At 38.0% G+C, this 27,986-nt stretch overlaps 6 protein-coding genes across 11 annotated transcripts; 5 read left to right on the top strand and 1 right to left on the bottom strand.

The window, feature by feature from the left end:
• Positions 1-10: 10 nt before the first annotated feature.
• Positions 11-2,656, top strand: chia.2 (chitinase, acidic.2). The gene is made up of 11 exons (XM_056734821.1): positions 11-35; positions 121-147; positions 421-625; positions 740-796; positions 887-1,052; positions 1,140-1,264; positions 1,409-1,532; positions 1,628-1,810; positions 1,988-2,104; positions 2,185-2,317; positions 2,403-2,656. Exons 1-11 carry the CDS (start codon positions 11-13, stop codon positions 2,654-2,656), a joined length of 1,416 nt encoding a protein of 471 aa, XP_056590799.1.
• A 1,672-nt stretch (positions 2,657-4,328) lies between these two features.
• LOC130410233 (acidic mammalian chitinase-like) lies at positions 4,329-7,156 on the top strand. The gene is made up of 10 exons (XM_056734806.1): positions 4,329-4,380; positions 4,852-5,056; positions 5,234-5,290; positions 5,439-5,604; positions 5,688-5,812; positions 5,891-6,014; positions 6,098-6,280; positions 6,398-6,514; positions 6,600-6,732; positions 6,865-7,156. Exons 1-10 carry the CDS (start codon positions 4,329-4,331, stop codon positions 7,110-7,112), a joined length of 1,410 nt encoding a protein of 469 aa, XP_056590784.1. The 3' UTR covers positions 7,113-7,156.
• A 1,659-nt stretch (positions 7,157-8,815) lies between these two features.
• Positions 8,816-14,181, top strand: ovgp1 (oviductal glycoprotein 1). Its single transcript, XM_056735503.1, has 12 exons — positions 8,816-8,843; positions 9,078-9,282; positions 9,382-9,432; positions 9,621-9,783; positions 9,887-10,011; positions 10,081-10,201; positions 10,287-10,469; positions 10,584-10,700; positions 10,796-10,928; positions 11,029-11,109; positions 13,901-13,991; positions 14,127-14,181. Exons 1-12 carry the CDS (start codon positions 8,816-8,818, stop codon positions 14,179-14,181), a joined length of 1,353 nt encoding a protein of 450 aa, XP_056591481.1.
• On the top strand, positions 12,523-18,998 carry zc3h11a (zinc finger CCCH-type containing 11A). Of its 6 annotated transcripts, none has more exons than XM_056734671.1 (17): positions 12,523-12,627; positions 13,459-13,991; positions 14,127-14,262; positions 14,431-14,572; positions 14,659-14,782; positions 14,870-15,058; positions 15,148-15,213; positions 15,296-15,376; positions 15,468-15,569; positions 15,660-15,728; positions 15,826-15,921; positions 16,011-16,538; positions 16,663-16,757; positions 16,890-17,244; positions 17,333-17,484; positions 17,572-17,729; positions 17,806-18,998. In XM_056734671.1, exons 3-17 carry the CDS (start codon positions 14,225-14,227, stop codon positions 18,017-18,019), a joined length of 2,409 nt encoding a protein of 802 aa, XP_056590649.1. In that variant the 5' UTR covers positions 12,523-12,627; positions 13,459-13,991; positions 14,127-14,224; the 3' UTR covers positions 18,020-18,998. The 6 variants fall into 6 exon arrangements, with proteins under 6 accessions (XP_056590649.1, XP_056590650.1, XP_056590652.1 ...); XM_056734672.1 differs by having other exon boundaries at positions 12,529-12,627; positions 13,488-13,991; XM_056734673.1 differs by having other exon boundaries at positions 12,532-12,627; positions 13,931-13,991.
• A 532-nt stretch (positions 18,999-19,530) lies between these two features.
• Positions 19,531-23,276, top strand: maf1a (MAF1 homolog, negative regulator of RNA polymerase III a). The gene is made up of 7 exons (XM_056734687.1): positions 19,531-20,210; positions 20,391-20,519; positions 20,623-20,785; positions 20,949-21,070; positions 21,186-21,305; positions 21,400-21,498; positions 21,846-23,276. Exons 1-7 carry the CDS (start codon positions 20,128-20,130, stop codon positions 21,865-21,867), a joined length of 738 nt encoding a protein of 245 aa, XP_056590665.1. The 5' UTR covers positions 19,531-20,127; the 3' UTR covers positions 21,868-23,276.
• A 168-nt stretch (positions 23,277-23,444) lies between these two features.
• On the bottom strand, positions 23,445-27,550 carry trib3 (tribbles pseudokinase 3). The gene is made up of 4 exons (XM_056734679.1): positions 26,481-27,550; positions 25,516-25,800; positions 25,136-25,428; positions 23,445-24,973 (listed from the first exon to the last, which is right to left on the bottom strand). The coding sequence occupies exons 2-4, from the start codon at positions 25,798-25,800 to the stop codon at positions 24,511-24,513; spliced, it is 1,041 nt and encodes a 346-aa protein (XP_056590657.1). The 5' UTR covers positions 26,481-27,550; the 3' UTR covers positions 23,445-24,510.
• Between the last annotated feature and the right edge of the window lie 436 nt (positions 27,551-27,986).

Genomic DNA, 27,986 nt, shown 5'->3' with positions numbered 1-27,986 from the left:
TGGAGTTCCAATGGGGAAGCTTACAGTTATAGCAGGTAAAAATATGACTTGCAAATTAATATTTGTGCTGTATTCCATGTATTGTGTTTGTCATTTACATAACATCTTTGCATATTCTAGGCTTGGCCTTGGTGCTTTGCCATTGTGGTGAGTATTTGACTATTTGCTGCATCCAGTTATACAATTTATATGATGATTATTATAATTAAATACTAAGCGTTATTTGAGTCATATATAACTGTGTTACAGTAGGAGATTGATTCATAAAAGTAGTTTTAAAGAACTGTACTCATGCATTTTTAGACACAACTTTAAACAGTGTCATGACTTTGAAGTTTTTAAACATTTACTATTCTATCAGAGCTTCACATGTTGACTTTGTAAATACTCACTAATGCATCTTTGTGTATTCATGGCCAGCACTCTCAATGGAAATGGGCTGCTACTTCACAAACTGGTCCCAGTACAGACCTGGAATTGGGAAGTATACACCTGCAAATGTGGATCCCTTCCTTTGCACACATCTTTTATATGCCTTTTCAATCATCAACCATGCCAATGAACTCGTTACCTATGAATGGAATGATGAGACACTCTACAAGGCTTTCAATGACCTGAAGAATAGGTACGTATTGTAATTTAAATAAATTCTAATATAAATGGCATTTCTGACAATTTATTGTGTTTTAATCTTAAATATGTGAGTGTTCTCTTAAAAGATCTTGTATTATTCCTACAGAAACCCCCACCTTAAGACCCTGTTGGCTGTTGGTGGATGGAACTTTGGTTCATCACAGTAATGCTTATATTTGTTCCTGACATTTTCTAGAACCAGAATATTAAAGATTACGTACATTTTAAAAATTGTCTCCAAAATTCATCTCAGGTTCTCCATCATGGTGTCGACTCCCGCAAACCGTCAAAAGTTCATCCAGTCTTCCATCAGCTTCCTGAGGACTCATGGATTTGATGGTCTGGACTTAGACTGGGAATACCCTGGATCAAGAGGAAGCCCACCTGAAGACAAACAAAGATTCACACTGCTGTGCAAGGTAGACCTGACTGCAATCAAATGCTAATATTATGGAGAACTTTATTTAATTTCTCATTACGTTTACTAATATACTTTGTCTTTGCAGGAACTTATTGAAGCCTATGAGGCAGAGAGCAAAGCTACTGGCAGAGCAAGACTGTTGTTGAGTGCTGCAGTGGCTGCTGGCAAAGGGACAATCGATGCTGGATATGAGATTGCAGAGGTTTCTAAGTAAGTTAAATGACATGAAATAATTTGCTTGTTAATTATCAATGCATGTCTACAATAGAAGCTGACAGGACATTTATAGGATAATTGGCGCTACTGTGAAATGTTTGATCTTTTCTGATTTGTGTGGTCATTTTGTCTTGCCAGGTACCTGGACTTTATCAACATCATGACATATGACTTCCATGGAACATGGGAAAGATTCACCGGCCACAACAGCCCACTTTACCAAGGATCAAAGGATGAGGGAGACCTCATTTACTTCAATACCGTAAGAACTGATACCATCAAATAATGATGTACATTTTGTAAAACATATAAATATATTCCTTTGTCCTAAAACAACAATTGTCATTTTCAATTCAGGATTTTGCCATGAACTACTGGAGGGATCAGGGTACCCCTGTGGAGAAACTCAGAATGGGTTTCGCAACATACGGTCGCACATTCCGCCTGACGTCTACTGAAAGTGGAATTGGAGCCCCAGCTAGTGGACCCGCTTCAGCTGGAACCTACTCCCGTGAGGCTGGATTCTGGGCTTACTATGAGGTGAGAGCTTTAAAACAACCAGTTTATACAGTTTTAAGACAAATCCATTGAATATGGAGATTGGAACCTTTCAAAAGACCAAAAGCATTTTGCAATGAAAACACTTTTGAGCTTTTGAGAGTTTGTCACATACTTAACATCAAACGGCGTAATACAATTTTGTAAATGTCTGTGTAGATATGTGGTTTCGTACAAGGAGCAACAATTGAGTGGATTGACGATCAAAAGGTGCCGTACGCCACAAAGAACAATGAGTGGGTTGGATTTGACTCCAAAGAGAGTTTTGAGATTAAGGTACGGTTCAACCTTTACCAGGATTGGTTTCATTGTCACCATCTGTCAGCAACTCTCGCTATTTTCCTTTCAATTCATAGGTTCGTTATCTGAAAGACAAAAAGTTTGGTGGAGCCTTTGTGTGGGCACTAGATCTGGATGATTTTGCCGGACAGTTCTGCGGGCAGGGGAATCATCCTCTCATGGGCCATCTGCGCAATCTTCTGGATATTGGTAAGCAGCGTTTTCTTGCAAACTGATTTTCTGAACAAAACACTGATCATTCAAAACTAATGCAACTACTATGCTGTATCTATAGAACTGCCCCCACTGCCTCCAACTACCACCCTCAAACCTGGTCAGACCACCACCAAACCCACCACAACCACCACAACTACCACTCATGCACCAGGACCAGGATTTTGTAATGGAAAGCCAGATGGACTCCATGCTCATCCTGATGACCCAAGCAAATTTTACAACTGTGCAGGAGGAGTAACATACCAGAGTAGCTGTGCTGCAGGCACCGTGTTTAATGACAGCTGTAAGTGCTGTTCTTGGCCCAATCACTAAGGGATCAATAATGTAAGATCTTGTGAAACATGTCTTCCTTATGATGAAAGCATCCATGAAGAGTAAAGCAAGAAAATGTGACTAATTTATGTTAATGTAAACTGAAATAAATTCCCAACTGCCCTGCTTTCTGTCCATTTGAGTGTAGCAGGCCTTTATGAATGACCTCTATGTAAATTGATTTCTGTTTCATTTTTGATAAAAATAAAGGAATAAACAGACTTTCCACCTGTTGAAATGATTGATATTTCATGTTTTCGGTGTAAATAAAAACACATCTAAATGATCATTTAAATGCAACAATTTCCAGATGTGTTATTAGTACAGAACAAAAAACGAACAGGACTCTTTACAAGGTCTGATACTAAGGCAGGGGCGGCATGATCAGGTGAGCCCTGGATGTGACAGGTGTAGAACAGGTGTGGTACAGGATCAAGCGCGACAGTCTGTGATAGTGGCCGTGTGCTACAGGATCTGCCGTTACTGTGACAGGGTGTGGTACAGGATTGGACATGACTCAGAAAGATGTAGTTGAGCCCAAGTGCAATTTCTTTACCGGTAAAATTTAACAAAACGTTCGCAAAAAAAAAGATTTGAATATTATTTTGATTTCATAATTTGATTAAACAAAGCTCAGAACATGACTTCACCACTCCAATACACATGAGGAAACTAGACATCAATAAAATGTTATAACTTGCATCTATTAAGTATTTATTAATAAAAACAAAACCCAAAAAATCCCAATAAAAGGAAAATAGGTTTAGTTGAAAAAAGGTTTAATTTAGTTCTATGTTGTTGTAGTTGATGACTAGTTATTGTTTACAGGTTTACATTCTTTTTTATATTTAGTATTTAGTCTCTGTTTGTGTTGCAGGTAGTCGACACATTAGTTGAGCCTTAGTTAAAATACACATTCTGTACATCATCTTATGTGACTAATAACAGCATTAAGAAAACAAATAACAGATCAAATATAGGGAATGGTCACATGTACAACGTGTAAAGCAACCCACCATCTCAACCAGCCCACATCTCTGTTTTAATAAAAAAAATAGTTCATATACATGGGGCTCCATAAACTGTTCAGCTGAGACTGCCAAAGTGATACAAATATTAAGAACCCACCGTATTGTATAAAACCACTGATGCAATTTCCCCTGTACAAATTGCCATGTTGCATCATGGCTCCAGAAGACTAAGCTTTTTTTTCATGCAATGGAATTGTAACGTGAAAACATCTGCAACACACTGCAACGCTGCAACATTAGGAATAAATCCATCTCAGAGTATAGAAATACACACCTTGACCCAAATTGTATTAAAGCAATCCCAAATATTCATTGTATATTAATAAATCAAATGAATGAGGACATTTAGGAGTTACACTTTTAAGTCAATTCAGTCTATAGTTTACATTAGATACCATATCTTACACCAAGATTTTGCCATATTTGGGTGCCATAGACAACACCCAGCTGTTCTCAAGACCTATATAAACCCTGGGATTTGATGTACTCATTACCCTTTTCAAATCAGCTACCCCGGGTAAGTTAAAACAAAAGAGAATTCCTGGGTGAGAATTTAGATTTCTTCCTTCCTTCATTCATAATATAATAAATAAATATTTGTATGTTACATGTAGACTTTTTTTTAAGAAATAGGAATTAAAATGGGGAAGGTTCAACTTACAATAGGTAAAAGTATTGTTATTATTAATATATGTATTTTTTTATTAGTGTATTTCTGTGTAGTTCAAATATATTTACAATTTACATCGTTTTTGTTTTATTTCTAGTCCTGGGCTTGGTGTTCTGTCACCTTGGTAAGTCTTTGCGCAATTATTGCATCAAAATATAATATCAAGCTTGTTATTGTAAATAAATATAAACGATTATTAATCCCAGAGATGACTGCATCACAATAGGATGTATAAACCCACTACCCATTGTCCATCGCATTGCACACTTGCACATTGCACATAGAATCAGGAAACTGTACATTGTAAGAAACAATAGGTTCAACCTGTAAATATCACATCTGTACTCTTCATTATTCTGCAGCTAAATAAAAACCTTTTCTCGTTTCACTCTGCTACTAACTGTTCATTTCAGTACATACATGTATTTTATCTGAGATTCACATACAGACTTTGAACCTACTCATTGTGAATTTGTTTGTGTATTCATTACCAGCATCTTCCTTGGATTTGGGCTGCTACTTCACAAACTGGGCCCAGTACAGACCTGGAAATGCGAAGTATATGCCCGCCAATGTGGATCCCTACCTTTGCACCCACCTTATCTATGCTTTCTCAGTCATCAACAGTGCCAATCAGCTTGTGACTTATGAATGGGATGATGAGACCCTCTACAAGACTTTCAATGGCCTGAAGAGAACGTATGTATAAGCATTAAAGTTCAAATGTAATGCTTCATCTTATTGTTTGATTAACATCTTTCAAATCTAAAATAATTTATTTTAACGCAAGCATTTAACAAAAATGATGCTAAAGTTTTCTTAACAGTTAAGCATGTTACATAGTCCTGTCAAATGTATTCTTTGTCTTATTCACAGAAATGGCCATCTTAAAACATCTCTGGCTGTTGGTGGATGGAACTTTGGTACAGCACAGTAAGTATTTTGAAAAAAATTATGCAAATTTTCCCGATCATTGTAGATTTGTTAATTAGGTTGGTTTAAAACCCAGCAAGTGTTTTGTTGTGTATGTCTTTTGAAATGAACAAACATTATCTCTGATTTTTTCCAAAATTCATCTCAGGTTCTCCGCCATGGTGTCAACTTCACAAAACCGTCAAACCTTCATCCAGTCTGCCATCAAGTTCCTGAGAAATTATGGATTTGATGGTCTGGATTTAGACTGGGAGTACCCTGGAACAAGAGGAAGTCCACCTGAGGACAAACAAAGATTCACACTGCTGTGCAAGGTGGATAGATTGCCACCAAATGGCAGTTTTCAGCAGTAATTTCTTCTATGCTTACTAAACTATTTGTCTGTTTTTTTTTCCAGGAACTTCATGATGCCTTTCAAGCTGAGGGGAAAGCTACTGGCAGACCCAGCCTGATGCTAAGTGCTGCAGTATCAGCTGGCAAAGGAACAATCGATGCTGGATATGAAGTTGCAAATATTGCCAAGTAGGCTGACTGACATTAAGTCATTGAGTAGTATAGTTTTTACCCCTTCTGATCTGTGTGTTTATTTTGTCATCCTAGGTACCTGGACTTTGTCAATGTCATGACATATGACTTCCATGGATCTTGGGAAAGAGTGACAGGACACAATAGCCCACTTTACAGAGGGTCCCAGGACAATGGACTAATGATGTACTTCAACACTGTAAGACCTGAAATATGTTTAAGGATCTTGTTTTCTGTGACCTCACAAATGAAGGAAATTATATCTGTCCTCCATTCATGCAGGATTATGCCATGACCTACTGGAGGGATCAGGGTACCCCTGTGGAAAAACTCAGACTGGGTATTGCGACATACGGTCGAACCTTCCATCTGTCATCTGCAAATACTGCAGTTGGAGCTCCATCTGATGGAGCTGCTCCAGCTGGAACCTACACCCGTGAGGCTGGATTCTGGGCTTACTATGAGGTGAGAGCAAAAGAAACATTTAGGGAAAATGGTCACAACAAATGCAATATGCTACATAAGCTGAAAGTCATTCCCAACTCCTCATTTTTTTTATTATTTCTGTGAATTTCTGTACAGATTTGTGGCTTCCTGCAAGGAACAACGACTCAGTGGATTAAAGATCAGGAGGTTCCCTATGCTGCAAAGAACAGCCAGTGGGTTGGATTCGACAACCAGCAAAGCATTGAAATTAAGGTTAGTTTGAACGTTCACTATAGGATGGGTTTCACATTCACCATTTGTCAGCAACTCTTTCAATCGTTTTCCTCTCAATTTCTAGGTCCGTTATCTGCAAGACAAAAAGTTTGGGGGAGCCTTTGTGTGGGCACTTGATCTGGATGATTTTACAGGACAGTTCTGTGGGCAGGGGAAGTATCCTCTCATGAACCATCTTCGCAATCTTCTGAATATTGGTAAGCATTTGCAAAATCTGTTGTATTAAAAAAAAGTAAAAAATATATTAACTAGACATAAAAAATGTAAATAAAGAATTAATATCAGATAAATAATCATAACTAATGCTAATCAATATACCTTCCATTTAGACGTACCTCCACAGCCTCCAACCCCTCCCCCTCAACCCGGTCAAACCTCAACAAAAACCACCACAACTACCACCAATCCATCTGGAACAGGATTCTGTAAGGGAAAACCAGATGGACTCTACACTTACCCCAGTGACCCAAACAAATACTACCAGTGTGCAGGTGGTAAGACGTATTTGGAGAAATGTGGTGCAGGGACAGAGTTTGATGACAGTTGTCAGTGTTGTACTTGGCCCCATAAACGCTAATGTAAAAGCTAATGACAATTACAGTTATGACTAACAATCTAAAAACAGTAAAACAGAAAAACATAACAACTTAACAAATCAAAATGAATCAGCCTAATTTTGAAAATGTGTATGCTTTATTTTGATTGGTCTTCTTTTAAGTGTGTTTTGAATGTGCAAAATGTGTCTTTTTCAATGATTTCATTGTTAATCTGTTTCTTTTACCTTTGGGATGGGAAACTAATAAACTGACTTCATCTATAAAAGAGTTCTGTGAAAATGTTATTTTGTGTCATTGATGTGAGTACAGGCTGGTTGTGACAACATAAACAACACCTGGTTCAACATTGGACGTTTTTAACACGGAACAAAATACAACCAACAGAACATTTATAACCGAATCAAACGAATATATCTTTTAGATTGAATTATATATGTCATTTAATTAAAAAATTAAACCAGAAGTGATGCTGGACCAGTGTTTACATCTTACAAAGTGGCTTGTAACACTTCCAAAACACACATCAGAACACATCAAAAATGACTTATAATGTTAGAGAATTTCCATCTTTTAGCCTCTACAAGCATTATTCGAGATCAGCAGTTTCAACTGTAACCATGTAAACAAATGAGTAATTCTCAGATTTTGAAAAAAGGCGGTGCTTGCTCTTTAAAAATGCACATTATCAGCTAATAAATCTGTGATATGTTGATATACCTGCAGGCACCTTATTCAAATTAATATCTTTATTGCTTTATTAGCTTATGTAACTCAGAACTGACTCACACGCTTGACACTTGAATGACCTTATTCGCTGTCTTGCCACCAATAATAAGACCAAATCTATTTGTTTGGTTGTCTGACAATACTACATTTTATAACCCATTTTGAGCAATTAATTCATGTTATTCATCACAAAAATTTTCCATGTGTGATTTAATAAAAGCTGTAACAGCTTGTCCAGTTTTAAATGCAGCCAGGATTCATATTCCTACATCTATTGAGGATACTTTATCTTTCCATTGTCTGTCCGAATGTTAAATCTCCAAAGGGCACAAGCCACTGAAACATATCATATTTGTGATGCGAAATTTGATAACTGCATCTCTAGAACTGCAGTTTAGTTACCTTATTCTAGTTTCAGTTGAAAATAACAGCTAGAGGTAAAGTTGAAAATAGGTCCTTTGGGATCTTTTTAGGCAGGAAAAAAAGATTTTCTGAAAAGACAAGAGTAAACATTTAATTGTGTTCAAATGCTAAAGTTGAATACTTTGTTTTAATAGCAAAGATTGTATTAGGCTATTAACAAAAGGATTATTTGTCTGATTTAGATGTGCATTTCTTCACAACCTGAGGTGAGTAATTGCTTTTTATTTACTCTTAAGCGTTTTCAATAGCATTTAATTTAATTTCACTGTCATTCACACCTTTGTTTCTACAATAACAGAGACAAAGCCTGTTCATTGTGTCTATGAAAAAATCCTCATTAAACAATGAAATGCAATAGTAAACAAACAAATCTTCTTTTGTGTATTGTGAAAATTGGTAAAATCTTTACTGGTCAATAGTCAAAATCTTAAATTTCACGCAATAAATCTTAGTTTGTTTAAACTCTGAATGGATGTTAAGTGTCATGTTATACATGTATACCCCTCCCTATCTCTCTCCCCATTCCTCAGCTTACTTTCTGCAGTGTTCTCAAGGGAGATGAAGTGGCAACAAAATGAAGACGGCAATAACATTTTTAACAGGTATTTAAGCAGTGTGTCTATATTTTAACTTACATGTCATATACTTCTCTGATATAATAAAGCTCATCTTTCTTAAAACATCCACAATTAATAAATATACTTTCTAGGCCTGAATCTGTTCTTCCAGTTTGGTAAGATGATAAAGATACTGCATGGGGATTGATTAAATATTGAACAAATATAATAATACTAAAGCATTATTCCAACATGTGACTCTGTTTTATTTTTTCTTAGTCCATTGTTCCAGACTTGTGTGTTTCTTCACAAACTGGTCTCAGTACAGAGAAGGAGCTGCTAAATTTCTTCCTGAGAATGTGGACCCGACCTTGTGCACTCATTTAATCTATGCGTTTGCTATTATAAACTTTGCCAATAAGATAGCAAGCAGTCAATGGAATGATTTGGCCCTCTATTCATCCTTCAATGCACTTAAAAAGAGGTAAGTGGCGTAGACTTACAGGTTTTAGATATGGAGTACTTTTATGTCATGCTGTGGGACAACAAAGTGTTAATAAACATGTTTGTTTAATTTCCAAAGAAATCCTCAGTTGAAAACTTTGCTGTCCATTAGAGATCAAGACACGGGCCAGTAAGTCTTCTGATCTCTACTCCCCTCTACTGGTTGCAGGATTTTACATAATATCATAATATGTTATTCACAAAGATCATGACAGTTTTCTAAAAAATAACTATGAAGTTGCCAAGTTTAAAAAGTTGTAAGCCACACAAAATAATTATAAAGTAATCAATAGACATACATTTACTTGATCTCTCCAGATTCTCTATTATGTTGTCCAATTGGACAAACCGACAGACATTCATCAAGTCTTCTGTTGAATTTCTGAGAAAGCATAACTTTGATGGGATGGATTTGGAATGGGAGCACAATACTTCGGGGACGCCACTGGAAGATAAGCATAAATTCACTTTACTCTGCAAGGTAACAAAAGAATATTACAAAAACAACTGTATCTACATTTTCATACTACGTTTCAGTATAAAATAAATGAAGTAATGTTTCTACAAACCATGTGAAACTGCAGGAAATTGTGGAGGCATTTGTAACTGAAGGCTGGCCAAACAAAGATTCACGACTAATTCTTACAGCAACTGTGTCAGCACAGAGAGATGTTATTGAAAGGAGCTACAACATACGAGAGATCTCAAAGTATGTGGATAATGTTATACACATTACGGCTATCATGTCGGAATTATAAAAAAAGCTTTTTTTCAACAGATACTTGGACCTTATTAATGTGAAGACGTTTGATTTTCATACGTTTGATAATGGAATTGTGAGACATCACAGTCCTTTGTACAGTGGTATCCACTATGAAGAGAATATCTACTCAAACGCTGTAAGACGATTGACCAACAGTACACTCATGCTTGATTTAGATTTGTTTGCATGCAACCACACTAAAATATCATTTTTGACTGTAGGATTTTGCCCTACAACAATGGAGAGTTCAGGGGGCTCCTGCTGAGAAGTTATTAATGGGCTTTGCCACTTATGGCCGCTCCTTTATCCTCACCTCCGCTCAGACTGGAGTCGGTGCCCCAGCCAGTAATTTTGCGTCCCCTGGACCTTATACTCAAGAGATGGGGCTCTGGTCTTACTTTGAAGTAAATGTGGAAGGAAATAATTTTTTTTACTATAAACACAGAAGTTATGGTTTGATACTTTTCTTTATGTTTTACAAAAGCATTCTGCACAAAGGCATATTCTCTTTTTTTAAGGTGTGTCTTTTCTTAAATGGGGGTGTCATACAGTGGATAGAAGACCAGAGAGTTCCATTCTCGGTTAAAGGCAGTGAATGGGTGGGCTTTGACAATCTAAGAAGCTTTGAGATTAAGGTACACTCCTGGTTATCTAATATCATGATTCCATTATGTTAAAGGTAAGTCACAAGAAATATAACAGTTATGTTAATTGCTTGTGTATTGTTAAGATAAAATACTTACTTGAGCAAAGCCTGGGCGGTGCGTTTGTATGGGCTCTGGACCTGGATGATTTTTCTGGACATTTCTGTGGACAAGGCAAATATCCTTTAGTCACCTACCTAAAGAAACAGTTAATAACTGGTGAGATTAACATGAATTAGTTTGTCATCAATTTAAATAGAATGATATATCATTAGAAATAATCGTTTTTTAAATGATATATTTATTTTTTGTGCAACAGGAACAAATGAAAGCTCTTCTACTTCACCACCAACATGTGGGAAACCTTTTACCTCTCTTCTGGTACCCACAAATCAGTTCTGTGAAAATAAAACAGATGGATTTTATCACAGAATAGACAACCTTAGCTCATTTTATGGATGCGCCGGAGGCAAAACAAACATCACCTGGTGTGCACCTGGTTCTGTGTTAAACGATTGTGGGAAAACACAACCATCACAGATGATATTTTTCCTTACATTAGGGACTGCAAGTCTTCTAACTCAATGGTGTTGTCAATTTTAAAATATTCCACAGGGTTTACATAAAATAAGAATACACTAAACTGCAACAAGTGCAAGTTTTACATGCTGTCAGAATTGATAGTCACTGTGCTATACAATTTGCTTTAATTTACGTATGAACTATTACATTCTGTACCCAAGCATTTCACTTTCTAATAAGAGGACTAATGTATATTGAATATTGTCAAAATGAACTCAACGCAATTAGGGTATTGTGAAATCAACGCAAAAAAAAAGATTGTTGTTGTTGCATACCTTGTAATAGTGGGATATGGTTATATGATGTTATATATTAAATCAATAAAAAATAAAAAGCAACCAAATGTCTCTATTGTATCTATTGTATAAATTAAGTATTTTTAATTTAACTCAAACAACAAAAATAATATAGCAGCAAGCTGCAATTATCGGAGTCCAAGCAGTATATTTAAATGGGGAACAGGGACAATTTTACAGAACATATCCTGTGGATTTAGTTGCTAGCCTAGCATACAAACCTATCTTGCAGATATTAATTTATACAAAATGTGGAACACATGCTTGGTTTAAAGTGGCCTGTAAGTACGCCTTCTTTAGCTATTTAGATAAGATCTGAGGTGGGGTTTTTTTCAACTTTGGGTGATATTAAAGAGTATGTTAGGACATCCACCACAGATGATCCTAGTTATTTTCAATTTAATCAGCCACACGTTTACACATCATTAAGGATTTTCTGTAGTTCCTCCTATGGGAGAAATAAGACAGAATTTGTCATAGATCCACAGAATTCTCTCGTGTCAGTGTGTAACCAAGTTCCATTAAGCTTGTAGGTTTAGAAGATATTTCAAGGCTAAGATATGTGGCTAAATAGGAAATGTGGGCCACACCATCAGATTTATTTGGTTTATATCCGCTAGACGCTTTTACCGATCAAAATTCTTTTAACAACTTTTTGCCATCAGGGTGACCTAATAACATACTCATAAAATGTTTAACGTTACTTGAATCTGTCTCACTTTTGGTTTATTAGACTTCATGGTAAATTACTATGCGCAGACTGATCTGATTATTACGTTATTGTACCGCGAGAGCTTTTCAAAAAGTGTACTCTCGCGGTACATTGATGTCATACTACGTAAGGTCTGCGCAGCGCCTCACGAAGGCGAACAGAAGTAGTTATGTCTATGACTGCACTTCTCTGCATGATGATGCAGCCAAGCAAGTCCAGGACAGGCGCCATTTTGTTCGCCTATGAAGTGGAGAAGAAGCAAGATCAGGAGCGTCGACCAGTCTACAGTCATCAAATCGAGAATACTTAATTCCAGTCGGTATAACTGGTAATTGTGAACGCTTTACTTAAAGTGACTAAAATACACATATTAATTGGTTCATTTGGTAACTGTCGTAGCCATAGTCATGCTAAAGACGGAGTTAACGTTAGCAACATGCTATCCGGAAAGTCATAGGATGTTTTGTTGTTTTATAGTACTCCGCTTTTAAGCTGAATATAAACACAAATAAGTTCACTTACTTGTTGTTTACTCGTTAGTTACACGTTGTGTTCTTGTTTTGCAAAAAGTGAGAACGAAGTCTTGGTTAGAAATGTAACTTAACGTTAGGCCTCACACTATGAATGTGAAGCAAGCAACGTTATAACATAACGTTAATTGTTTCTCATTCACAGTTCAAATGAATTTGTCTGACTCAATTTGGTTGTGTATTGGGCTTTATTTTAAGTCATTTTTAAAAATGTCGACTTTAAAATATTTAGTGTTTACAAATGCCTTCGAGTATTTTGTAAATGTAACAAAATTCCTATTGGTTGTCTGCGCCATAAATGTACAGGCGCAGACACAGACCTGGCAAAATATTAATTCAGAAAATACAAATTTTAAAACCTGATGAAAAATCATTGGAAAGCAAAACATCTGTAACCTAAGGTCTAAAAATGAAAGCTTTAATTTGGCATTGAACATACGAAAATGTTGTGACACATTCAAGTTCTTCGGTATAAGATTTGTGTATAATCTCCCATTTCTGTTATAAGATACATGTTAAAACTTGTCCTGTCTCCCATGAGAATAGATTTAAACAAAATGTGTTGTCCCTGTCCAAATAACCATCTGTTCAGGATACGGGGAGTGTTTTTGTTTCCTCTTTAAATGTAGGTTATGCAAGAACTTGTTCTTCATTCCAGAGGATAACCTGGATTTTGGACATCCTGATTTAGCTTCCCTGAAGATTGCTACTTTTTTCAAATCCATTTTTCCCCCATTGGGCATTTTTTCTTCTTAAAAGTTCCAGTCCACCCTATTTACAATATTCAGCCCTACTACCACCTGTCATCGGAAGACAGAAGACTTCCATCGTCTCAGAAATGTGGCCCATTTTGTCCCTCTTTTTTTTTTGACAACATCTAGCTTAAGGATTTTTTTTAATTTCCCATATCCCCCTCCCCACTTTGATTCAGCAATATTGGAGAAAGAAAAAGAAAAGAAAAAAATTAAAAGGACATTTTCCAGCAACTACCCATGTTAGCAAAGCAGTCTGATGGGAACAGGTCTCTAAGGGAGGCGAATTAGGCCAGAAGTTGCCTCTCACCCTGTTCAGTCTTTACTCATCAGTCAGGTGTTCCTTCAGGATCCACACAGTACGGAGTGAACCTTCAAGAAGAGTTTGAGATCACCAGGAACCATCTCAGGTGAACGAAGTTCTTACAACGCTTTTCTCCAATATATAAATATCGCCACCATGTTGCTTCATTCAGGACAGAATGTAGTGAGAAAATGTGAAGGCATCAACAGGAGCATGAACAGGCTTGTTACCCTCTAAATAGGGAGATTCACGTGGACCCCTGGGACGAGATCCCAACTTCACTGAAGAGATCCTGACGTGGAAGGAAACAAACTTGTGCCAGAATGACCATGCAAGGAGATGACTGCTACTTCTACTATTACTCAAACTGCACCAAGGTAAAAAAAAGGCCTAGAAACAGGGTTATTTGGTAAATCTATGCTCACAGCTTGGATTCACATGCTGTGCTTTGGTCATAATTTTGTCTATGTAGTCATGTTCCTTCCATTTAAAATTTTGTAGGAGAATTTGAAATTGCAAAGGCAATATTTCTTTTAATCTGTTAGGTTTGTGGTTTCCTCTTTTAAGGGTGACAGCTGCCCTTTTCGACATTGTGAGGCCGCCATGGGCAGTGAGATCACTTGCTCCCTGTGGCAAGAGCAAAGGTGCTTCCGCAACATATGCAAATTTCGCCATATGGAGATAGAGGTAAGTGCTCACTTGCCATTTATTCATGTTGAGGTCATGTAATGATTTTAAACGTAGGCATAAATTAACCAGCAATTCTTTTTTAGAAAAAACGCAAGGAAATCGCATGCTATTGGGAGACCCAGCCAGGGGGCTGTCAGAAACCTCACTGTGCGTTCAATCACAAGAAGCCACGCATGATTGATGGGAGTTGCTTCCCCCCAGACAAAGGTATTTAGTTGTATGTTCAGTTTCCAAAATAGTTTTTATAGATCACTGTTAAAAAATCTAATTTGCCAGTGGGTCATTGCCTTACAGGATCCAAACTTTTGAAGAAAGATATAGAAGAGCCACATGAAGAACAAGTCAACCAAGTCTCTGCACCCACTGCGAACCCCACTAACCCACAGCTCAGAGGAGTCATAAGAACTGAGACCCAGGAGAGTGTACCCAGCCCCACCCATCCACCAGTTGTTATCAACCCTGTGGATGATGATGATGAGGATGGTAATCACATACTTCTGTGATGTAATTTTAAAGATGTGTTAGATATTTCATATCGAAATGCTAACTGTCCTCTTACCGAATATTTGCAGACCAGTTCTCAGAGGAAGGAGATGAATCTCTCGGAGGCTCACCAAGGAAATTGATCATAAGTAAAAGTAAATGTTATTTTTGTGATTTTACTGTAAAGTTTTTCGGTATGTGGCGGGACTTTTGTTTAATCGTTGGTTTATCATGCAGATGATTCCATGAATTTTGGTGTCCAGACGCTAGAAGAGATCAGGTTAAGGAAAGCACTCATTGCAAATTTAAAGAGAGCTGGTAAGTTCATACCCTATTCACGTTTATTTTTTTTTTGTCATTTGTTGTTCAGATGTCAGAAGATCAATTTTCTGTTTTAATTTGTTTACAGGGCAGTCCAGCCTGCAAGGCCCTGCTCAAAATAGTGGAACTGCTATTGAAAAGGAAAACAGTCAGTCTTACCTACGGCTGGATAACAACAGTGCCAAATTTGGTATGTACCCCAAGTGTTGTAACTCACTGTAGATTCATATAATCTGCGGTTCCTTGTATTTTTAAAACCATTTTCAAATGCATTTTTCAGAGTCATCTGGAAATGAAGTTGGAAGACGAAAAATTGCAGACCGACTTGGTAAAAGAAATTCTAAACGAGGTAAATTTACATGGTTTTTAAGGCATGTGGTGCCATTTTTAAAAAAAAAAGTTTTCCCCAAAAATTAACACTCCGCGTTTTTTTCTTCTTCGACAAGATGCTACAGTGGAGGAAGAACTACCTCTGAAGCGATGCCTTGCTGAACGTCTTGGTGGATTAGTTGAATCCTCCGCAGACATGCCTCCACAGAAGGGTATGTTATTTGTTTATTATGCTTGTTTGGTTGAGGTAATTCTTGTTTGAAATATTTGTTCTCATGTTTGTGTACATACTTTATTTTAGCTCTGAAACCAGTGCGAGAAAGACTCGGATTGACTAATGATCTCTCTACGGTTGATTCTGAGCCAAAGTCCTCTGGAGATATTCATATAAAATCTCTTGAAGAGATTCGCCAAGAAAAGGCTGCCAGAACCCTACAAGCTGGCAAAGTTGTGCCCGCCGTGAAAGAAGCGCAAGCAAAGGCGCCCAGCCCATCAAAACAAAACGGCAAACCCGCTGGTGGACCTCTAGTGAAGACGTTTTCTGAAATTCTTCATGAAAAGAAAAAATTACAGAATAAAAAGGCAGAGGAAGCAAACACAACTGCTGGTAGCCCGGAGAGAAATAAGGGACCCTCCACTATTGGAGCTGAGGTCAAGGCCTCTGGCATAGCTGGAGAAGTACGAGTAAAGACGCTTGAAGAGATACGCAGAGAGAAAGCTACACGAATGCAAGCACAGGAGACAAGAAATGATAAAAGCAAAAAACCCAGTGAAGTGGAGTCTGGTGGAGCTCCAAAGAGGCGAATATTGCGCATTAATAAAACTTCACGTAAGTCAGAGAAGCTCCTTTGCTTTTGCATCTGTGCTTGTTAAACAGAAATGTTTACCAATTAACTGCCACATGTCCTAGAATATGAATGTTTACATAGCTTCTTACATTTTTTTTTCAACAGCATCTACGAACACTGTTGGTCAAACAAAACAAGATGCATCTGATAAGAAGAAACCTGAACCTGTTCAAGAGAAGAACCCTGAACCTGTTAAAGAGGTAAGACTTGTTGCAACCAAATTGTAGTCTGGCTTAGATTTTTATATTTAGGCGCTTATCTGTTCCATTCATCTTGGTTATCTTGCATGCCAAAGTTTTAAATCAGTTTTCTTTTTAACACGCTTGGCTCAGGCAAATGGGAAAGTAGGAAGTTTGAGCGAGCCGATCAAAGTGAAGACGTTTGAAGAGATCATGCGAGAGAAGAGGCTCCGCAAGCAGCAGGAGGAGCTGGGCACCTCCACTATCCTCAAAGAAGTCGAATCACCTGCTGCCTCACCACCGGCTCCTGTATCCACCACTCAGACCTCAGTGAGACAGCGGATAACCATCAAACCCAAAACCTCACCTCCCCCTACTGCTGTAGTACCCCAGCAGAAATCCCCAGAGCGGCCTGTGTGTTCATCTACAGATTTACCAAAGGCGCTGACCCCTGCACCGATGCCCGTCCAGATTGCTGAGGGGACTATTCAGACAACCGAGACCAAGGGTACTACATCCGATGTTCAATACTTAGTCTTGTAGGTAAAGGTTGACTTTCAGTTTGTCTTATAATTTCTGTTTTGTATTAATTACAGTAAAGCCCAAGGTAAATGTGAAGCCATCAGTTGTAAAGCCAGCAACACCGCATCCCCAGAAGCGAAAAGTTTCCAAAGTTCATCAAGTGAAACCACTGTACACTGCTCGCCAGACACCTTCAGCACCGGTTATTCCCAACAAGCGACAAATGGTGAGTTTTTTTTTTTTTTTAGTTTTCTTAATTATCAAATATGTTGACGCTGAACAGTAGAGTTGAACAGCTTTTATCCCTCTTCAGTTGGCTTCACCTCCAGTTGAGACAGACACTCAGTCTGACATTCAGCTAGTGTCCTCTCACACAGAGGATGTTAAAATGGTACCTGCAGAGGATGCTAAAGTGGGACCTACGATTGAGCCCAGTAGTACGTCAAAAACATCTGTCGCAGTCCCTCAAAGGTAAAGTAGAATTTTTTTTTTTTGTGGATAGGATGAATTATAAGCCATGTTTTTTGATTAAATGTTTATTTTGTAGCTCTGTCATCCGAACACCTAGTTTGCGTTCTCGGCGGTCCAGCAGCACAACCGGTCGGGCTGCCTCTGGTGCTTTTAGCAGTTCATCAATTGATGACTTTGAAGACCTGTTAGATGAGTTTACTGATGATCGACTGGAAGATGAATTGGACTTGGACTCGGGCAAGGGAGAGGATGACCTCCTTTTAGAACTATCAGAGATGATTGACAATTAGACATCAGCAATTGTCATCCTACATAAAGGCCAACTGCCAGTAAAGACACATGCAATTTAAAGCATTTTTATTAAGATTTCTTTTTATTTGCAAACCTAGATACATGTCTGTTTTAAAGGTTACTTTTGTCAATGTAAATATGATTTCTTCATCGTCCAGTAGTGCTTGAGGAACACTATAGTGTCTGGTTTTGTCCCAAATTCTCTTTCATTTTACCTCTTATAGCTGTCAAAAGTGGAAAAATGTTCAGATGTTTAAAAAGCAGCCAAGACAGCACCAAGTATATTAATTATGTCGGAAGTCATTTATAGCACTAACTTAAATCATGAATTACAGAGGCAGGAACTTTTCAAGTGTGTACTGTGTATGCTGATTTATAAAAGGCACAGCAATGCAGCAATTTTTTTTAATATTCATTTTTTATTAATTCAGTTTTCTTTGACCATTATTATCAAACTATTTTTTTTCTCTGATGATTTCACTTACTGTTAAGACAGCATAGGAAAACGTTTTTCTCCTGTTTTATTTATGATTCGGTTTTTAGTTTAGTGTGGAAGAAGTTCAGCAAGTTTTATGCTATTTGAAATTTCCTTTGGACCCTCCATAAGTTGTACATGGGAAATTACTATCAAAGTATTTTAACAGTGACATCCTTCTCAGACTTTTGACTTAGGTGACATATAGGTTGAGAAAGCTCTGTTCTCAGGGAAAATATTTCAGCTTTGCTTGATATCATCTTAATATTCCTGAATATTCTATTTTCTACAGAATATTGCTCATCTTTGTCATCGGGTGTTTTATTTTGTTTAACTGAATATAAATCTCAAGAAATTTGTGTAATGTACTTTGTGTTGCTGATGTCTACCTTTACTAATGTTGCTCCTCCACAAAACCATTTTTGTAAATAAAATGTCTGTTGCGTAATCTTGACACATTTTGCCAGTCAAATGGATTTTGCAACGGTTGACTTGGAAAATGATGTGAGCCTTTGAATTTAAATGCATTTTTTCAAGATATTTTGTGTCCTGTTAATGCTAGCAAAATATAATTGAACAGTGTGTTACGAAGTTAGTGTTAAATTCATTAGTTTTTACATAGAAAATAAAAATCAACATGATGACGATCGATTATATTAAACTTCAGGATTGTTCTTTCAACATGTGTAACCTATAAATGCTGTGTATTGCGATTATAGATATAGTATGACTTACTTTTCTCTGTAGAATACGAGATATGTTGAAGAATGTTGGTAACAATGGTGATACCCATTCACCTTTTCACTAGTGTATGGACCAAAACAAGTGCAAGTATACGGGTACCCTGTTGTTAGGTTAGCAACCTTCTTCAAAATATATTTTGTGCTCTGCAGAATAAAGAAAGCTAAACAGGTTTGAAATGACAATAGGGTGAGGAAATTTGGCGGGTTAACTATCCTCCCTTTGTGTCTTGTTCAACTTTGAGGAGAAGCTCCAGGCCAGTAGGTGGCATTATATCTTTAATCACTACTATGTTCTCACGTAAAAACAGGAAGGACACAACTGCGCATTACTGCGTCTGGAAACTGCAAAACAAAACGCTCAGCTCTTGTTTTTGTTATTCTCCTACACAAATATACAACCATACACCGAGGATTGAGGCTTTTATAAGCCTTGGAATTCTCTCCAAGTTCTGATTCAATAGCTGGGATGCATAATTTCCCTTTGAATTTTAGCTTGTTTAATGGCAGGTATTGGAAATTTCACAGTAAAAAGGAAGATATATTTATTAGACATAGAAGTGCATTAAGCAACCGGAGAAGATTATTTACGCGATCGTAAAACTCTTCGAGAGGAGCTTGTGTTTAACGTTACATTGTTTGGAAATAGCGCGCCATTTGATCTCGATATTGAGTGGAGGTGTTAAACGAGTTTCTGTTGGACAAATCGAAGTAAACGCTATTGAACTTATATTGGCAACCAGCTACGTGGTAATAATTTTCCTTTACATCTCATATTCGCAAAACTAACATTGGTTTGGTTTTATTATCGTTTGTTTATTATAAAGTTTGACACCTAGCGGTAGCAAAGCCTTATTGCAGTTCTGTCTTAACCAAAATATTTGAAAAAACCATGAAGCTCCTGGAGAACTCAAGTTTTGAGGCCGTAAATAGTCACCTTACAATTGAGACGGGTGACTGCAAGATTATTGGACGGTAAGTGCACAAAAATACTTTTTGCATTAATTTTAAACGTATTTGCATTTCATTGGCAATCGCAGAGCACATTAAAAATTGAGGAACACAATTTCCTGGTCACATTCTCCTAATGTCACACCAACTATTCACATCTTCATGTTTTTAATCCATCTCTGTCCATTGATTTGTTTCCATTAGAATTGAAAGTTATTCCTGTAAAATGGCAGGCGATGATAAGCAGATGTTTAAGCAGTTTTGTCAGGAGGGACAGCCGCACGTCCTGGAAGCCTTGTCTCCTCCGCAGAGCTCTGGAATCAGTCCCAACAAGTCAGTCCAAATGTGTTTCTTGACTACCGATAAGTGTTATGCAGTTGTCTGAGCTCCACAAACGTCTTGCTGCGAATTTATTCAAATGTTAAAATGTTTTCAGATTGAGTCAGAGTTTGGATGAGGGTGAAGGTCCGCTGTCAGACAAGTGCAGCAGAAAGACCCTTTTCTACCTGATCGCAACGCTCAATGAGTCCTTCCGGCCGGACTATGACTTCAGTCGCACCAAAGGACATGATTTCAGCAAAGAGCCCAGTGTTAACTGGGTAAGAGGATATTTTGTAGATATGTTGCTTAAATAATAGTGAAATGGAATGGAAAAAGGAGTCAACACAAGTAACTCCCAATGGCTGATATGACGCAGATGTATTCATAATACTATTTAAAGTGATAGTTAAGCCCCCCCAAAATAATAGATTTCTTCTACAGGTGGTTAACGCTGTAAACAGCAGTTTGTCTCCTGCTGCCGGTGAGGCCTATAGTCACCTGCAGCCTCAGTTATGGGAAGCTTTAGACAACGAGATCTGCCTTGCTGAATGCGACATATACAGGTAGATTAAACTGCATTTTAATCATTATAAATCGGATGTTTTAAATAGTTTTTGTTTGAGTAATAAAATACTCCATTATCATGTACGTAAACGTGTTTTCTGCATTTTGTGACAGTTACAATCCAGACCTGGATTCAGATCCTTATGGGGAAGAAGGCAACATGTGGTCTTTCAATTACTTCTTTTATAACAAAAGACTGAAGAGGATTGTGTTTTTTACATGTCGTTCTGTCAGGTGTGCATCTGAGTTAACATATGATTGTTAAAGTTTGAAATTTCATTATTGTAATCCACTAATGACTGTATTTTTGACACATTGTGGTTTGTAGTCTTTTCATGGCTCCACGAGATTCTGGTATCGGCACCGAACTTGATCTGGAGCTGGATGAGGGCAGCTATGAGGAAGAGGAGAACATGGATGAGGAGAGGTGAAAAATCATCTTTATGGGAACACTTCATCCATTTATTCATTTACTTGTATTTTAATAATACCCGTATAACTTCCTTCTGTTGAACACAGGTTTCACACATATACATTTAATGGAGACTTAAACAGGACATTAAAGCACTATTAATTTTTGGGTGATCTGTTCCTTTAAGATCCGAGAGACTATTTGGAGGATTAACTGCATGGTTACAATTTATTTGCTAGTGATATCCAAAAGTATTTTTTTTTTACCCTTGCCCGAGTAATTGCATACAACACTATTCTGATACTACCGATCTGATATGCATGAGCTTGTGTTCTTAGCGGTGTTGATGGATTTTTCCACAGGTATGGTGCTCTGTGTGCCTGATAATGGGATCCCTCAGTCCTGTCCCCTGAAGCCAGCATCTTCTTGCCTGAGTTTTAATCCCTATTATTTTCATCTGCTGTGTTTATTTTTATATTGTTGTTTTTTGTTAGAAATGAGAGATTTGTACTACTCATTGCACTTTAACTATTACTGTTTATCACATAGCTATTTTGTGTGTACTTCACAAAAAGATTCATTAGGACTTTCCAATGACATTTTCTGCGCTGGCCTATGAGGAAACAAAACTGATGTGATATTTTTTAAATCTCTAATTTTTTTAAATGCAGTTTGAAGTACAGAGTCTAGTTTCTATCTCTTTCCCTTCTTTTTCAAGCTTCATAAAAGGCACACATAAAAGTATTTCCACTAGGTGGCACCTTTCAACATTTCATTATTCTGCCATGTTTCAGGATTTTACTTTTCACAGATGTGTTCAGTAAAGAGGCATTTGAAGTATAAACGGGAAAGGAAATTAAGGGAGATACGTTTCATAGTTCACATATATACATTTGATTTATTGAATTTTCATTGATATCCGCTCACCTCACAGCCACACTTAATACTCATTTTAAACAGAGACAATTTCAATGCAAAGTATAGAAAGACTTGAAACAAAACATGTTTAAGGTATAAACAGCAAAGATTAACTGAGAGAAAGTTAGTTGGACTTGCTACAATCTGTTATTGTAGATTAGCTCCCTATTTTAAGTTTTGTCCCAAAAATATTAAGAAAAGTGACGGGTAAGTTAGTCAATTTTATCTTTATGGACATGGTGGAGCTATTTTTTAAGTTTTGTATGGTCTTTATCGTTGTAACTGGTTTTTATTTCCATTGTCATTGATTTTATTTGTGATCTGTATAAAGTGAAGTAAACATTGTAACTGCTTTCTTTCACTAAGACCTGTTTGTGTCATTGGATCATTGTCTAAAATCATATTTTGTTGCCTCTGTCACAAAGTTCGGCTGAAGATATTTGAAGTGATTGAATTATCTAGAAATAAGGTTTTACATTCCCGAAGTACATTTTGTTACAAAAATGTCAGAAATCTCCTGTCACGCTAAACATCGCCATATGTGAAAGACTTGGTGAAATTACTCTTAATTCCTTGTGTTTTAGACTTGACTGAGATGCATCAATGTTTGTCATTTTTGACGCCTTTGTTTGTAGTAGAGTTGTGCATGTATCGGTATAAGAACAGGATATGAGCGGAGAGACATAAAAAGAAAGACGGTCTCTAGTGTTTTTTCTTTAAACCGATTTCTACATGGTTTCATCACTAAAAGATGCCAGTTGCGTATTAATTCTATCAATGCATACACATTTTCTTGGCAGCTTAAATTCTTGATCATTTACAAAGCCTTTTCATTATTTTTCGAAATGCTGTTAAATAAACATCTACTGACTTAATGTTTGCCGACTGCTTTTTTTTACTTGCTTTTAAACAATGTCTGTTTATTCTGAATGTCAAAATTGAATTTTTCTCCATTTACATCCTTTAACTACCGGCTCGCCCGGTATATGACTAGTGCATGGTGCAATGATCATCTAAACCACAATGAGTCATAAAACAAGCCGTACTGTTCGATTTTCTTTTTATTTGTACTGGCAACAACAAAATACTTTTATTTTTTAGGTGCAACAACCTTTGAAACAACAAATGTAGTGTCCACTTCTCGTTAGTAACAAAAGATATCTACAAACTGACAAGTACTTAAACAAAAAAGGGTCATTGCATGCAGGCAATACGATAAGGTATGTAAAGCCTTTGTTTTGCTCGACAGGCACACTGCTAAACCATTACATGGACATTTCCTGTGGTGCATGTCAACTTGTCCTCCACATCCCTTCAGGGTCAAACCTGCTCTTCTCCACAAATACACCGTTTAACAGATGAAGAGACATTTACAAGAGAATCAATCGAAGTGGTGGAAAAAAAACACCCCTTTCTTCACATGAAAAGGAAACATGAGCACTTGTGCTAACCCGTTGCAGATCCACACACATGCAGACAGGGGAAAACTCAAATCTTTGGTACTTCAACAAATCCAACAACAACAGATGTTTTACTGGAAAAAGGCACTTTAAATAGTCGTATCAGAATTTTCCACTGCAAAAAAAAAAAATGTAAACAGTACATAAAGGCACGAAGTGTGCATCAATCAAGTATCCCAGGATTTAAGCTTGAGGTATCAGACTTTAAATTACAAAACAAATTTGCTTCCACATCATGGTATACGATGGATGAAATCCATGCACTGACAATACTGTTGAATCGAAAGTGTGCACAAGCCTCATTGTGTTCATTCTGGTCGAGTCCACTATAGGAAAGTTTTTGCCAGTAGCTTTTGTACAGCAACCCATCAAATTTTGCTTTCACCCACCGTGTGACAACAACTGATGGGTATTATCAAAGGCAACAAAACACAGCTACGTCTTTATGTCTGTAAGTGACCACAAGCTCATTCTTTCTACAGTTCCGAACAGCTCAGCATTTCTTTGCTATGCCTGCCATGAATCTGCCTCACTACTTGATGCCCTTGAAGTCTCTGAATACCTTATGAGGCAATCTCTCTGTAGAGTCCACTCCTCCGGTTAGGGAGGCAAACAGGAACAAATAAATCTAATCCTCCTTTTGGAATTACTAACAATCCTCATTCTCACTCGGTTCAAAATCAGGGACCACCTGATCTGTTGAGTGCCTGGTGCTGGAGTGCTGGCTGAGGGTTATGTTGTTATTACAGTGCAGCCAAGGATGCAAAAGTATATCTCCAGCCTCTAGACGCTCAGAGGGAGATTTCCTCAACATGCAACACACCAAAGACTTCGCCCTGGGCGAAAGAGTTTCTGGTATGGTGAACGCACCCTTGCGTATCTTGCTGAACAGTGCCGTGGGCTCCACATCTTGAAATGGGTAACGTCCAACTAACATGGTGTACAGAACAACACCGAGGCTCCACACGTCGGCAGCTTTCCCTGAGTATGAATGTCGCGAGTTTAAGATCTCCGGACCGACGTAAGCCGGGCAGCCGTGTTTGTCGGTCAGCGAGTCATCGTTGCCGTTAAGTAGACAGGAATCCTCCAAGTTTTGTAAGACCAGCTTTGTTCTGGGAAAGCAAAGACAACATCTATCAGTCACTATGCATTTAAAATATCGATGAGTGAGACCCGGTTACACCTATCCAAGTCATCCAAAATCACCATAATGTCATTGCAGTAAAATACCCACAACCCGGAAAACAAATTAATGTTGACTTTGAGTGACTGACCTCTGTGAATTGGTGAAAACAAACTTCCGCAGTTTGAGATCTCGTAAAACGACGCCGTTTTCATGACAGTGGGCGACCGCGGCTCCCATCTGGCTGAACAGCCGCACGGCTTCCTCCTCCTGTAGCCGCTTGCAGCTGCGCACGTACGAGTGCATGTCTCCATAGTTACGCTCAAAGAATATGTACACGTTGCTCTCCCCCAGAACCACCTCGGCGATCTTACAAATGTTGTCGTGTGGCAGCAGCCGCGTGTAAGGTGCGATGAACTCGTGATACTTCTTCATTGAAAACACCTGTTGGAAACATCCGGAATTGGTTATTGAACCCCTGTAATACATGCTAGTTGATCTGTATTAATAAAACATATATTTAATGCTCACCTTGCATGTGTACTCTTGTTCGGTAACCTGGTGAACTGCTCTGAATGTTTGTGTTCCTTCTAATGCCTCCAGCAGTACGTAGGCTCCGATTCGAGACACGTTGTGCTTTTCTGACCCTGGTTGTTCCTGGCTCTGGGACAGGGGTCGAAGACAGGGTGCTAGACCCGGGGAAGGGGGCTGGCTTAGTCTGCGGCGCTTGCATTTGAAGGTATCTGTATTGTGAGCATCCTCGAAGTCTACTCGCTTCAGTCGCAGTGGTGAAGGAGATGACAAGTTCATACTCATCTGTGACAAAGACAAAAGAGTTGTTCGTGACCTTGTGACTTACACCGTACGTGGTCATTTGAGAAGAATTCAAATTGATGCACAGAAGCAAGCAGACTTGCAAATAAATCGCAGGAGTGTTGCACCTGACAACACACTCCGATGAGACGCACAGTAACCGTGGATTGATACCACACTAGGAAGGGAGCTTTATTAATGTTGTGTAATTTAAGATGACTGAATGACTGTGTGAGGAAAAGCATTGACTCGAACAGACTGACTCAAGTTGCTGCTGGCTTTCGACATGCTGCTCGGCGCCTATGAGTCACAGACTGTTAAAGTTATTACACATTCAAGTGCACGTCATTCCATGACGTAGCTCAGTTTCTTCCACATCATACTATCTTATACACATATCAACTTATTTGTATACAAAAGTATGTTATTCTCTTATACCTCGCTTTTGTGCGGTTTATAAATACGACGTGAAATGCGCCTAGACAAAGTTACAACTGAGGTACCAGGAGTTGCACCATCACTTTCCCTCTAAAGTTTAACCACCAAACTATTTCTCAATCTTTAAAATGAGAAAGTGGATCAATTATTGACACAAATCATCCGGACTCTTGTTTAAATAGCAAGCAGTGCTTTTTTTGGAGGTTAGTGTGACAGTAAGTCAAAGGGTTAGGTGATCGCCTTACCTCGCTGCTGTAGACAAAGAACCCGCTCCTCTCCAAAACAGAACAATGAAACTACGGGCGCACTCACTTCTTTGCACTTCTACTTGGCAGAGAACATGTCCAAAGATGAAAAACGCTCAATCTGATGAAACGATGACGAGGAAATTGTAAAGTGTAGTTAACCTAAATCTCGGCAAAAGAAAAATACTTTGCCCTGGAAAAAATGAAACGAGTCACTTTGTAATGACGTGTATACAGTAGTTTGTATTCAAGCTCTTTGACTTCAAAACAAAGTGTTTTGCATAAATTGCATATAATGCACGATTGACGTCTATCGGTGGTAAACTTTGTCTTTTTGTCCTCTTTTCATCAGTGCGCAAAATGATCCGAGTCTGGAGGCAACACCGGAGAGCGCTTCTGTTGTTGGCACGAATGTCTTTGTTCCTTATTCCCGCTGAATGAACGCGTCCTGCATGGACAATATTACTTATTAGCTTTTATTTCAACTATGGGTTCACCGATCGAAGATAAAGTTTAGATTCGTCCGCGACGTGGTCCGAAAAAAATACAAAAGAAGAAATATGCTGCGTAACTGTAAATTAAGATTAAACAGGTTGAGAAATTGTCCAAAGAAAGTTTAACTGGATGACGCGTCCGACTTTCTGTCAGCGGAGAAATGAAAGAAACAAGCCAAAAGTAGTCCGTCGGTTGATCTTTTGTTGCTGCTTAATCCTGTGAATTTAAATTAGGGTCCCTTAATAGGAAGATCACAAATCAGACGTGGCCCCCTAGCCTGTCCGTCCGACTGTAAAGTCACAATTTGGCTAGGCACGTCTAATATGCTCAGTGTGTTACACCAGCCTGACGATGATGCTGTTCTTGGTAAGATTGCGACATCCTGGCTCCGCCCCCCGGGTCTGACGACATCCAGTACGGGGCTTCGCAACAGTATGCGCTACTGTTGAAGTTTGCACACAAACACAAAGCTTCACGCGAAATGAAGTTTTGTCGCAAACTTGGTACAGTAAACATAATATCGTTAGCCTAAATGTTTAAGTGTCCAATAATACCGCTCGTCCACAAGAACGTCCGCATTCAACGACAGGTATTGTGTTCGGTGTCTGGGGCAATACATCAATGCGATATATGGCATGTAAAGAAAAGCGAAATATGTCGATATACACGTTAGGTTTGTGCTTTATGCCGTTGTGTAGACAAATGCCCCACCCCTGTGTATAACTCAATAGCAATGTTGGCGTTGCACATTGTGTATCATGTCTACGTGCAGGTATAGAAATAGACTAAACATCAAGAGCTTATCAGTCGCTATAAAAGAAACCCTAAAAGGCATTTTATGTCACACATCCAATAAACATCACACAAAGAATATTGTATTACATTACATTATAATTTGTAAACACTTCTGTTTTTTACTGTGCATCCCAATTAATATCAATCAAACTGTGTTTGGTTTGTTTTAAGCCATAATAACAAGTTAACTAAAGCAATAAAACACAATAAATACAT

Source organism: Triplophysa dalaica, chromosome 21, assembly GCF_015846415.1.
Source record: "Triplophysa dalaica isolate WHDGS20190420 chromosome 21, ASM1584641v1, whole genome shotgun sequence".
Classification (NCBI taxonomy): domain Eukaryota; kingdom Metazoa; phylum Chordata; class Actinopteri; order Cypriniformes; family Nemacheilidae; genus Triplophysa; species Triplophysa dalaica.
Note: the sequence above shows the minus strand (reverse complement) of the source record. Positions and strands in the feature narration are given on the sequence as shown.